Raw genomic sequence first — 14,155 nt, forward strand, 5'->3', positions numbered from 1 at the left:
TTGCAGCCTGAGTCTGGCTATTTTATACTTTATTATTCTAGGTCTGGATGTATGATGCAAGCAATTTCCTGATGTAAGCAATCACAAATGAAGAGTGGATTATGGATTAGAGTGTCTCCAGTGTCCTGATAGAATAAGTGGGCGCTCTCTCAGTTCTGTGTTGGAAAAATGGATTATCTGCTGCGCCATACAAAATAACTTTTTTCTTTTCCCCAAGTTCAGAACCCAATGGTGCATTCCATTAGCAAAATGGTTTCATTGCATGGGAGGGGCAGAGGGCTTCAAGTGCATACCCAACACAGAAGAAATAATCCATGAATTGTTGTGGACTGGAGCTCAACTAAACCAACAAACTTAGTTTATGGCTATTAGGCAGTGTGACCTTTACAAGAGCAGAGCTATGGATCTTCTGCTTTCTGCTGCCCAGCCAAGAATCAAATGTGAAGCTCTCACTGCACATCACAGTTAATTTGTTTAGTGGACCCTGAGCAGGAACGCGCCATGTTGAATCCAAATAAGATCAAAAGACGTGTCCTTAGGTTTTTATGTTCGCTGGAGTGATAGCGGCTTTGCATGTGGATTACGTGTTCAGTCTGTCTGTCTGTTGCATCATGTGAACTTATAGATAGAACACAACAGAATAAAATCTAAATATAATTTAATATGAAACTGTGGTCTATTGAAAATGTCTTTAGCTGATCTTTAATAAGCATCATTCCCAACGAACCTTAGGCCAGTGAAGGTCAAGTGCCATGAGCAGAGGTTTTGCACTACTTCACATCTGGATTTAAAAATATCCAGACAGGTAGGACTTAACAGTAGGGATGTTTAAACGTCAGAGAATGTGCTTGAACATTGGGGCCAAACCCTATTTATTATTATAGGTGGCTAACTATCAAAGAATAAAACCAACAACTACATGCTGACACACTGATAGACTAAATTCAGAAAGACAGTGTGTTGAAACCAGTGAGCGTTGCCATTATACAAACACAGGGGTGATCTTTATATTTAATGCTGACTTTCATGGCTGAACATAAATAATGCAGTGCATGTTAATGCTCTAAACTTTATCGTGTATAGGTGCTATGTTCCAATGAAACTTCATATTTTGGTGATGCACAGATTTCACTCCACAGTATAACACACTTTTTCTTCCTTGTATGATTGTTGGGCCAATGAATTGAGCCTTCACGCTCAGTTCATGTTCAGTGTACTGTAGATGCCTCATAAATCATTCATGACCAAATTCCATAGTTAGCACTTCTCATCAAGCTTTGTTTGTCTTGCCATCGCTGAGATCATTTCTTCAGGAGAAACTGATCATTTAAAGCAAACAAAGAAAAACCAATGAAATCCTCATTTCCCGAGAGGCAAATTTACAGTCTGGCTGGTTCGGGATGTTCTCATTGTATCATCACACGGCCAGATTATCACGTCCCCTTTTCCAGCACAACATCTGCACAATGCCAATTATCTTCCCAGCGCACTATTACATTACAACACTTTTTTCAAGATTTGCAGCAAATTCAAAAGCAGATTTTTAGATCCCAGCATTGCTGTTGCTGTGGTCAAATGACAGGCTATTCTATATTTCTATAGATATTAATACTTATAGTTATATTGCAAGTTTATTATTTACATTTTCCTTTTAAACTCATTTTTATTTTCCAGCGTGTGAAAGAATTTATGTGTAATTAACATTGCCAATTGTAATATTTTATACTCAATACTAAATATGTGATAGTTAATAATTATATAATTATATTAGATTTGTTTTTAATATATCAGTGCAAGTACCGCAGTCTCCAATGCAGTACAGTTATCCACTTCTACATTTAGTGAAGAATTTTCAGTGAAAAACTTCACAGACGAACACCACTTTTTTGATTTTTAAGCATAAATTCAAACCCCAAAGTAACAGTAACTATTGTTAGGCTACAAGTTACACCCTGGTTGCATGACTTCAGCATCACCAAACTTCTAATCTTTGCTTTGATTTACCGCGTTAACCTATGAAGCCTTTGCTCCTGTTGTTACCTCATCTGGCTAGTTGGTAGATGAATGTTTAATGTCCTAGACAACCTCAGTTTTATTTATTTTTTTATTTAGCAACTTGTTAGCAACTGTCCTAACAAGACATGTAAAATCTTTTAAAAAATTATGAAATGGGGTATTTACTGACAAATTTAGAAAGTAAAACAAACAAACAAAAAAATCCCTTTTGGATCTCATTCCTAAGGGGGGACCATTTTCTGGCCTGTCTTGTCACATGTTGAGGTTTGGTGAGTGCAGGTCAACTTCGTAACAGCTTACCCAGTGTGAATGGATGAATGAAAAGCAGTGTAAATTGCTTTGGGTCTCGATAAGATAGAAAAGTGCTATACAAGAGCAGAGCATTCACCATTACCATTTCCCAAGCTGTTGTCTATCTAAAGGGCCGAAAAGAGCTAGAAACAGGCCTAAACCTTTGGAATGCGATGGATGGATCTGGTAAAGGAGCTGGTAAATCTATGGATGCAATTCAAACATGCACACACACATACAGGTGAGGGAGGGAAGGTTCAAAAAGGTAGAGAAAAAGAAGTAGGTGGGTGCAACTCCATGCAAAATGTTCCTTTTTACTGAGTGGTACTTTGAGAGATTGCCCTGGAAAAACCCTGCAGCAGTTTCCCCCTTCTCTAAGGTTTAAAGCCTTAGCCATCATTTTGCAGACAGACGAATGACATTAACTGACAGTAGCTGAGGTTACTGTGTGTTTGGATGCTGAGCATTTCTATTCTTAGAAATGATTACACACAGAGAGAGAAAGGATTAAGTGCTGTGAAGACTTTTTATATTTATATTAATAATGGTTCCCAAATGATGTTTTGATGTGGACACAGACACACTCTAAAACACACATACGTATCCTCCCACATTCTCACTGATTCTGATTCTTTTCTCTGCTCACTCTTCATCGTCATGCTAACCCTGCGTGTTTCACTCGGCAGGAGACAGAGAAGCTCATTGTTATTCCACATGGGTCGGCAGATCTCAGCCAATCTGTCTGTGCCACACTCCTCATTCCATATCATTCCTGTATTGTTTGGCTCCCAGGAATGTGAAAATCTCTAACCTCTGGGATCTACCGGAAATGTGGGAAATCTGTGAGTGAAGCCTTCTCCCTGGGGGATTCCTCTCTCCACCTGCAGGGAAATCTCAAGGGAAAACTGAGAAAAGACGGAGAGGGAGACAGAAAGAGGGAGGCTTTACTCTGCTGCGAGCTATTGAGGGCTACAAAGCTGTTTCAATATTGAGAGAAAAAGTCTGGATTTGCTTTTTGCTTGGAGTGAAGTGCAGAGAGTAGCTGGCTATCTCCTTGAAGGGAGCGCGTGTCTCTCCTTGAACGACCAGAGCTCATCAATAAGTGATGGCCTGCTTCTTCCACTCTATCACACAGAAGGAAGATCTGCCTTGATTTGTCCTAAAAGATGGTACCTAACACAATGCGATCTCTGTTCTCCCTCGCTTCCTCAGATGACATCCCTTGTTCATTTATACTTGGTTTGGAGCTGTTTTTCCAAGCTCCCAAAAACAGTTTAGTGCCACTCTGAAATACTGACACAACTGCAATTGTCCCAGTGCCCTTTGCCTTTTTGTCCTGTGACTCTGGCTCAATACATTCCAGCAGTCAGTTGACAACTGAGAGCATTGATAGGGGCTTTTTTTTATTTATTATTTGGCTACACTGTAACCTAATCCCATTTCACAGTGCCATGCAGCCGCGCCAAAATAATCACTTGATGGGAGTTGAAAGTGATTACCACTGTTCACTCTTATCTCCAATGAGTGCAGAGAATATCGTCCAACAACAACAACAACTGCTTGCCTCTGTGATGCTGGGCCAAGTGAGGAGCAGACAAGGGGGATACAGCCACACAGACAAAAAGCTGCTAATGGTTTTTACAGCGGGATGTGTATAAGTGTGTGTAGGGTACAGAAAAGATGCTCTGTAAGTCGATTCGCATGGATAACTAATTAGAACAGAGATCCATCCCTTTACACACAGCCTGCATATTTAAAAATGCCTACTGTAGACACACACAGTACAGTATGTGGATGTGAGGGGAGAAAATGCCACATTGGGTTTTAGGCATAGTCATCTGGTGGAATTCCAAATAAAAAGCATTCATTTATTATTCGTAATAAATTGTTTCGATTTTAAACGGTTTTATTTTTCGAACCACGTACAATAATGCTTATGCTAACACAAATGCTGGTATCTTTGCTGAACAAAGGCAAACATTTCTTTTTGCAATAGCCTGATAAATCTGATCCAAATTAAAGCTTTAAAAATTTGAATTTTTTGAATTTGTTTGCTGCGGTAAAAATGCGAATTAGTATTGTTTTTCCATTTAGTTCAACAGGACTGACTCGATTACAAAAAACATTTGCATACTGTACGTTCTCATGCCAGATAAAATTTTCTGAATCAAAATGTTATGCTCACATACACATTAGAATATCTCACTCAAGCGCCCATCACAATGGCAAATGGTCGCTGTCAAAGGGTCCCAAACCCCACAGGCTTCCAGCTGAAGAACGGACTTATTATTCGCTACATCACCCACCACCCAGCGTTTCTCCTGACAGCAGCGGCGAAATGAGGGCGTTTCCTCACCTGACTGTCAGACATGACATAGAGAGAGCTCCTGTCCAGAGAGAAGGCCATGTCCCGGAGGATGGGGCTGCTATCCTTCATCACAGTAACTGTCTCATACAGCACGCCTTCCTCCAAAGGCCCGTCCACCCTGATCTGCAGAGACACAGGCAAACATGGGGGAAAAGGGACAGTGAGTGTCAGTCTGAAGGACGCAGAGACCGAAGGGTTACAACACATTTGTAGTTGTGTCCTCTACTGTTAATTATTTTGCAAGCTTCCTTTGCATCTGTATGTATCTGTGCACCACTGTTGTTGTCGTTGTTGTTAGTTTCAGCTCAAAGATCACCCAGTTTTTCTTGTATTCAATTCAAATGGATGTGAAACCTCAGATAATAATGCATATTTTCAGTTTGGAGGAATGTGTGACTTCAGATCTCTGATCATTTTAGTAATGTCAAGCAAAATGTCTCATGATGAAACCTTTTCAGAGATGTGCACAAAGTCTTGAAGCAGGGAAAACTTCTAGCCCCCACTGATTTAAAGTTACAATGTGTAACTCTTGGGAATTAACCTATAGTAGCTGGAGCATCTGACACAAAATCAATCCAACCACAGTGTGAAATTCTGACACTTTTAAAGCCTCACGGATCTGTACAGTACCATTTCACATCTGCATGTGTCGCCCTGCATTTGGGTTCTGACTTTTTTGCAGTTAAGCAAACTTTCCCACCCGTTTGTCCCAAACAAAAAAATAAAATCGTAACTGTGTTTGTCCCAAACAGTTACGATTTTATTTTTAATTTTTAAACTAACAGTTTTGCCACCTTGTTTTGTCACAAGCTTGAAAAAAAAAGCTTGAAAAATAATACCCGCAATGGACATAAAGGTGTGGATGCTTTGACTTTTGTTTTCATTGAATACATGATTTACATCGGATATATCCTTGTGTTGTGCAGTATAGGCTCAACACTGTATTGATTACTACTGTGCCAACACAAGATGTGCATTTTCTGCAAATGTGAGACTGGGAGAAGAAAAGAGGAAAGAAAAATCAGCTGTTTCTCATTCAGTAGTCCAATTGCCCTGTGTGACACTGACATTTACAGCTACGATACAGCTGAGTTTTGAAACGGGTTTTAACAATCTAATCTGACTTTGGAATGCCTTTCACTCAGCAATCTTTTGGGGCTCATTAAATGCAAGCATAGATAACAGATGCCCACTGTTGAAGGGTTTTCGATTCTCTTTTCCCACCTCTGTCTACAAACAAGATGTGCTGTTGCAGTGAAGCAAACAAATGAGCAGGTCTGTCTTCGTAAGAAGTGGCTTAGTGATGTTGGAGCTGTCAAAAGGCAGCCGTGTGAAGACGTGTAAATGCTTGTAAAGATGTAAAGTGGTGACTAAGCTGAAAACCATTTATTATTACCAATATAACCCACCTGTTTGCAGTGCTTACTACATGAAGCGTTTTAACTTTTTTATGCTTTTATAAATCACATTGTTAGTTTTGGTAATATTGCATGAGCCACAAAAACTAGTAAGTCCTATATTTTTTTTATTACACATAAACATCTTATTTGCTCTCATAAGGACACATCTTTCACCATTGGTGCAGGAATGATGTGAATCATACAGTAATAATAACTTCACACTCGAAATATAAGTCAGAAATGCGATATGAGAGAGCAAATGCCGAATAAAGCACGATAGCTAGAGGAAAAAAAAAATACTAATTTGTTATGCAAACCCAGGTTGAAGCCTAATTTAAATTCCAGAGAGATTGGATCATTAACCCTGTGATGCAATTACAGTAAAGCTGAATTAATTTCTCACTTGTAATTATTAAAATAAATTCAAGATAATGAGGAATTGGAGCAGAGAATTGTGGAAGTGTTGTGAAACGTGTGCAGTGCGATTATGCCACTCTTCCCCGCATGCATCCTGATGCATGGACTTAGGCAACATCGGCAACCAAATCAAATTCGACTGCAGAAGATGTTGAATGCGTGCCAGTTCTAGATCGCACACGGTGGCAGAGCCTCAGCAGTCTCCCAATGGGGACAGTCAATCAATACAAACTGATTACATGATTGGATCCCCTGGGCACCAAAACTTCATCAATCAATCACGCCTCCATCTTTCAGGCAGCTGTGCCTCTCCAACCGTCAGCTCCGCCAGCCAAGAATGAAAAAGGGAGGAAGAAAATATGTGCAAACACTGTGTGTGTGTGCGCGCCTGTGTGTTGGTTTATGTGGGTGGTAGGGTAAACACTGAGGTACGGAGAAGGTGGGGCGTCACCTTCCACTTACGAAAACACTAAAGTAATGAGTCACGGGATCATCTGCTGATGGCAGATCATAAGGGGACACAGTTTGTTTGTCACTGGTCAGACTGTCATTACCTCAACACTGAACAATCCTGTCCTCTAAGTAGTTTTTTCATAGGCAGATTTATCTAAGATTATCTAAGCTTCTTTCTCTCCAAGTCATTGTGTGTTTCTTTTCTTTTGTCCCTACTCGTCCTCCTCTTCCTCCTTATCCTATTCCTCCTCTCCCAAACAACAGTCCCACGCTGTAATGGAGCCAGTTTATATTGTGTTTTCCCACACTTTATTTCATAAATAGCACAGATCAGAGAATGTAAGCAATTCTGCGGTGAACCCATCTATAAAAAAAAAAAAAAACAAACTCCAAAACAATCATCTGGAGAAGGGGAGATACTGCGGCTGGTTTTAGTTAGCAGGGTGAGAGTGACTGAGGGCCGAGGGGAGCAGGCATGATCTCAGACGAACACTGACCCATTCTGACCAGTGTGGGGTGTTTGATTTCAGCGAATTTAAAAGTGTTTTATCATTTGAAACGGGGCTGACCAGGCAGAATCCATCTGGGAGTACAACAGGTCCTCAATCTCTCCTTAAGCCCCACAGCTCCATAATGAGAGTGAGGCGAGTTTAATTGGTTTTATAATGAGCCTGCTTGTAGGAAACGACACACAAAGTTGCACACGTGCAGACACACACCCTCATCTCACAACCATGCAATTAAAGACACGTACACTTTAAGAATTCAATTAAACTAAATACATGATCACATGCTTGATCAATAGGAATCCGTTCTGGAACACACACCTAATGTGCAACATTCAGTATAGTGCAATATTAGTACAGAACCAGTTGCACTAGTCGTTGTGAGCATCTTGGTAAAATCCAGATAAGATTGACAAAATTTTCCTTTAACCTTTTGCCACACATAGCACATGTTTCTGCTGGCCAGATCCCAAATGTGATTACACTCAATCTTAAATTTTCCTGCTCTACATGTTGACTGCACAGAAGAGGGTTGGGGTGAAAGAGCCAGTAAAGCTGGAAATTGACAATATTACTGGAAAGGAAATGTGTAACTCCACTGCTTCCAAAGACAGCCTACACAAGTGAACAAGAGGAGAAGGTCAGAAGAAGAAGAAATGAAAAAGGTTTTCCAACAGTGGAAAGTCCTCAGGCAGTTGAAGGGCATGAACGCACACATGGATGTAGCCGCTCTGTTTCTGCCGGACAAATGAGTGATTCACGTGCAACAGATAGTTTGCAAATCCATGCAGCTGCCCGACATTATAGCTACAGCACCTGGGGATTGTAGGGGGAGAGACGTGGGGTCTGGAGCTAGTGTGGCTGTGAACATTACTGTTGACTGCAACAGCAGCAACTAACTTTCTTTGCTTCGTAATCTACTGTGTTTTATGCAATTGTGGTTCGTTTTCCTACATCTTGTTTTGGATTAATAATGTGTCCAATCAGCCATGCCAATGCATTTCTATGTATTTTCCACATTCTTTTGCTTGATTTATAAAGTAAAGCTTCAAAGTCGGTATCGGGGACTGGATATCAGTAAACCTTTTTAGATGTAACCAGACTCCCCCTGTGTGGCCCAAGTCACGCACCGTAACATAAGAACTGAACCGATTTGCCATTAGTGCCACATGTTCATACAATCTCAGTTAGCTTTTTACCCCCAGTGTCTCTTGATGATGATATATATTTAACCCATGAATAATATTTAAGCCAATAGCAGCAATATCCTTTCTGCTGCTAAAACTCCCTGGATATAAACAACCCAGCTTAGCATGGCTTCCACAAACAGAAAGTGTATGCAACCTGAGCCCGTGTGCTCTTAGCAAAAAACAGCCTCCCTTTCTCGTGGCTGGGTTTGCATCTTAAATGCTCGACTGCACTCTCATCCTGTGAGATCCAAAGAAAACAAAAAACTAAAGAAAAAAAGTACCCAGGCTTCTAAGATGTCATTTGGCTTGAACCGAGTTGGCTGTGTTTTAAAACTCCCAGGCCTTGCATGAGCAATACACTCACCCGAATGTCTTTCCTGTGAGTGTTTACATGTGGCATTGATTTTGAGATTAATTTCAGGTGATGATTTTATTCATGCTGAGGCAAAATATACAGGAAAAAGTCCCCACAACGGCTGTAGATTGATCAAAGCAGATGACGGTTCCGTGGTCACCCACATCCAAGCTTAAAAGAGTGTGTCCATATGTGGCCAGCCGTTCTTTGCCCTCAAAATTTACCCCAATAAACTAAACATATGGATGGTGACACAGGAGGCGAGGCCTTCTCAGTTCAGCCAGTCACTCTCCAATCTGTCACTCTGACCATTTATGTCCCTGAAGAACGGTTAGTGCAACTTAACTAGACACATCGTCAATTTTCTTTCCTGCAAACCTGTCTTCCTCAGTCACTTCATGACAAAACAATGCGTCCTCCTGCATGCTGGCTTAGAGTCGAGCATTGTTTTTCTCACACATTATCCAAAAGTTACAATTTGGCAGGAAACCGCACCGACAATTTTCCATTACACTGGAAAAGGCCACAGAGTGAAAATACATGCAAGACTGGATCTAACATCGATGTACGCAGTGTGTCACCGAGACAGATTTGGGCACTGAATTCAATGTGGATGCTCCTAGGCTTGACTCAATATTGTGACATGGGGCATGCAGCGACATAAGGGCAAGACAACTGGCCACCTTTAAGGTTGAGTGCCTGTGCATATGGTCGAATCGCAGATGGCAGCCGAGGAGAGCGAGCATTGATTAGCCCATATATCCATCACGGTTCTGTGAATGCTAATGAGACGAAGCGCAGGACAGAGAGGAGCTGCTAATGAAAACTTAGAGCGTTTAAGGGAGGAGGGGTCACTGAGGTGGAGATGTGTATTACAAGACACGACTAATCATTCAGCCATCACATTAACTATAGTCACAAAGAGACGAATATTGATCACAGCCACTAGATACATTGTACGCTGGCAAATGCCCATGTCTAAATGTGATTAGCAACTGGGTCGGAAGAGAGGTCATGGAGTGTGTGTGTGTGTTTTTTAAGGTTATTGTTGAACAGTGGAAGCGGCCAATTTTTCAGTTCTTCATAACCTTCCGCTGCATGGCCAGCATCCAAGTCTTCATCCCACAATTTCTACAACTTTACCACAGTCTCCTCTCAGTCTCTGCATGTTCACTTCTTTTCTCTCTCCTTGAGGACATGGTTTCCTGTTCTCTGTTTCCTGTCCTCCTCCATACGACCCCCATCCCTCCAATCATTCCCATTGTTTGTCAGGTTCCCATGGCCCACCAACAAAAGCAGTGGGAGGGGGACAGTGGAACAATTCATGGCACCCGTATGGTCTTCATTTTCCTGACCGCAGTGCAGTCACAGTCCTTGTGTGTGTTTCCATTTGTGCAACTGAGCGGGACAAAGAAATGAAAGAGCAGACAAAGGAGAGCTGGGGAAAGAGATGGAGCTGCTAAATAAAACTGCAGTCAGGAAATACAGTAAGTTGAACACCTTTATACTGCATGTTCTCACACAATTGCCTCTCCTAATACTACATTTCAGCTGTACTGTATTTAGACATCTAAAAGCGATTAGCCTGAGGTCCAGTTCCCTTCATGCAGCCATGAAAAACCTTTCAATTTTGCCTCAAACACACCTATGCTACCAGCATCCCTCCTCCTCCTCCTCCTCCTCCTCCTCAAAAACTGCATTCGAATGATCTCTCCCACCAAATCTCACCTTCCCGGCCCCTCTTAGAAACCGTGACTTTGAGAAGTTCAAGTCATTTAGCCGTGCGCTGGAGAATTTCCCCACCCAGTAAACTCTCAATAAGCCATAATGAATCCACTATTTGCACATCAGGGTATTTGACTAAGGCTTCATTTGCTGTGAGCTTAACATTTTCAACCATTCCTGAGGAAACACTGCTGCTAAGAATGTGCAGCCACTGAAAAAAAAACAGCTGGTCTGTTTTTATTCTATTTAACACTGCATCCTCTTCATAATACAAATAATATTTACCAGCACATAATTAGATCTCTTTCAATGACTGAATGATAAAAGCATCAGTGAGTGGCTCAGGGATGAAATTTGTGATGCTTCAGTTAAAGGACAGGTTCTCGAACCACTATTTCACCCCTTCCAGCCGGTCGAGAGCATTTTCTGCCCTTAGGTGAAGTCTTCTGGTGCACATTAAAGGGTAGAATTATACAAAAATGTTACTGTAGTTCCTGTGCGACAGCTATGACGTCATTGATTTCGCCTCGATTTGCGACACACGCAAACAGAAAGTAGGAACGTCTTGCTATTGAGTTACTCAATCTCAATATAACCACCATGCCAGGGAAACCACTTTCACTCTGTATGCCACTGTAGTCCTTCTGAGCATTACTATGCTCTGCAGAAACATTTCCCCAGAAAATCAATTCCACTCAACACCTGTTATGTGTTTGAGGCTGCTACAGGGTAAGCAAAGGTATAATGTCATTCTACAGTGGGTTTGCTGTCTACTTACTTGCTTGGCTACAGTGGCATGGAGACAAAAATCACCTGTCTTTCCTACAGAAGAGCAAAATGGAATATAAAACCTGGGGTAATGTTTTTCTTGCAGGAATGAAAAGAACAACATCCTTGCTGCTCCGCCACTGGCTACTTCCTGCTACTGTGAATTACAAACAGATTTACTTATTTGCCGGTGACTGTGTGATTCAGTGATTTCTTACCTAAGATAAGTAAGGACTTCATCAAAGCAATCATGTAATGCTGCATTATTATGACTCTGCCTTTGACTTACAGTAAGTCCAGTAATCACAATTTCAGTTCAGTACAAAACAGGCCTGCATAAGTACTGTTTATGTGGTTATTAGCACAGCAACCAACTGCCTGTCACAGTTATTGCAGTCTTTTCCAAAAGCTTTTAACTGGAAAGCAACATTCAGTCTCTAATATCTGGGTAAGACATGAGAAATCCAAGAGGATTGTTTGATATATTCTATCCATCTTAAGAATGCAATTACGTTATATGTAAATGTGTAATTTTACAGAATTTCACAAGTCTATCCACCTCTCCTCTAGGAGACTATGAGATAATGACTTTTACCTGGATTCATATCATTAATGTAGATTGTTCCTAGTGTAAAGCCTCTTAAAAGGTTAAGCACCTAATGGAACAGAACTGCCTTATTATATCTGGAACAGAGGTACTTTAATCTCTGATGCTGACTTTGATGGACACATCCATATGCTGTATGGAGCCAGCATGGTGAGGCTGTTGGTTATCTCTGTGGCCTTTCACCCTGATTACACCCTTCCTGTGGAAGGCCTGACCTTTGCGATGGCCCTCCTGTCAGAATGATCTGCTGATGGCATTTATTGTCATGCCCCATTTCCGCCCAGCCTGTCCATTTAAGGCTGATGGAAAAGGACTGAAGAGGTGACCCCGTGTTCTTCAGAGGCTCCTGGGAGTCTGAATCTTAGCTGCATGTTCTATCAATGTAAGGACAAACTTTGGGCTTTACGCACTCTGCACTTAAAGCAGTAATGATGGATTTCTCACTGATCACATCCTGAACAAAATTTAAACCCTCCTTTTTCTGGGTGTTTCCATTTACCTTCAGCTGCTTTAGTCTTAAATTATACACCTTTTTTTTCTCATTTAATGTCTGTTTTTTAGTTTTTATATTTGTTGTTTCTTTCTTCCCTTGGCCCCGTTCTTCTGTCTTTGTCTCACATTGTCTGTCTCAGTTTCTGTCAGGCTATCTTGTCTTTTTTCCCTGATGGCTCATCCAATGAAAGAGTTGCTCTGATGCTGTCTGTGGTCCCAGTCTGGATCTGTGTGTGTGTGTGTGTGTGTTTGTGTGTCAGACAGATTGCTCCTCATAAGACCGACACCCCCAGGCTAATGTCACAACAGTCCTCTCGCACATTTCCTCAGTCGGCTGCATGCCGCACGACTGTGCAGAGAGCAGAGCCCGCGGTGATACGAAATCAATGCAGTTAGATCAAAAAATGAGCCTTGAAAAACTTGATAATAATATATCATTACACTATGTATTTGAAATAAAACATGATGGACAATGACTTAAATCAACTTCATGAACCTCTCAGAATTAGGTTATGGTACTTCTGTGGACGAGGAATGCTACACACATGTGGCTCAATTTACTATAGTTAGGAATGTGCCTGTCAGAAATCCAACCTGTGACAATTTGACGAGCACGAACTCTCCATTCAACGACTTCCCAGCTGTACGGGGCTGAAAGTATAGTCTAGAGCTAGAATGATTTGTCAGTTCCTTGACAGAAAATGTATCAGCAACTATTTTGATTAGCAAATCGTCATTTAGGTCCAAGCAAACTTATTAAATAGAAAAACGTTGGGGTTCTGAGTATTGATCAAATTTTTAAAAATCATTCTGCGCATGTGCATGCTTTCAGAATTTTTTGAAATTATATTTTATAACCCAACAATACTTTATTTGAAGAAAATAATACCAGATAATACAAAAAAAATCTAGATGCAGCCCCAAAGAAACAAAAATTTAAACTTCTTTCTTTAAACTTCCTTCTACACTCAAACACTAATAGTTTCAAATGTACAAATTCTACAACACCACGAATGTCTTAAAAAATACCAACATTCATTTCCAGAACATTTATCATCTTACATCTGTCTCTTACTGCAGGCTTTTCCTCTGGCTCAGATCGTAGCCGTTCAGAATCACTATCAACACTTCAACCTCACTTCTTTAAAACACATGGGCAGTGTGTCATACTCAGCTTGTTTCAGGCACACGCTGCCTCGCCTTATACCTGATATGTTAAATGAAAGTCAAGCAGTAGAAAAAGTCTCTAAAACACCAGACTGAGTTAAACTTGAAGCAGAAGCAGAAGAATCAAATTTACACTTGGAACAAAAGGAAATCTAATTTAGAATTTAAAGCAGGGAATATAAAATTCCTTTACTTATTTTTAGTAAATCCAATTAAATGACCAAAACCAGTACTGCTTTCATCTGTTTTGTAATGCTTTTGGAATTCTCCAGTCTATCCCTACAATCATTTGTTCAGAGATCTTTAAAAACAAATGTATCTATTAATTAAATTTTATTAAACAGACCAAGTGACTTTCTAAAACAGCTGGGCACCATTCATTTTTAGCAGTCAGCGGAGT

General features: G+C 40.8%; 1 protein-coding gene across 3 annotated transcripts in view; it reads right to left on the reverse strand.

The window, feature by feature from the left end:
• Positions 1-14,155, reverse strand: part of LOC137127242 (plexin-A2-like) — a 68,033-nt gene that overhangs the window by 38,148 nt on the left and 15,730 nt on the right. For all 3 annotated transcript variants that reach the window (XM_067503928.1, XM_067503929.1, XM_067503930.1), the window contains exon 4: positions 4,664-4,798. In XM_067503928.1, coding sequence (XP_067360029.1) covers positions 4,664-4,798 — 135 coding nt within the window. The remainder of the gene's footprint in view (positions 1-4,663; positions 4,799-14,155) is intronic.

This window comes from Channa argus, chromosome 5, assembly GCF_033026475.1.
Source record: "Channa argus isolate prfri chromosome 5, Channa argus male v1.0, whole genome shotgun sequence".
In the NCBI taxonomy this organism is placed as follows: Eukaryota; Metazoa; Chordata; class Actinopteri; order Anabantiformes; family Channidae; genus Channa; species Channa argus.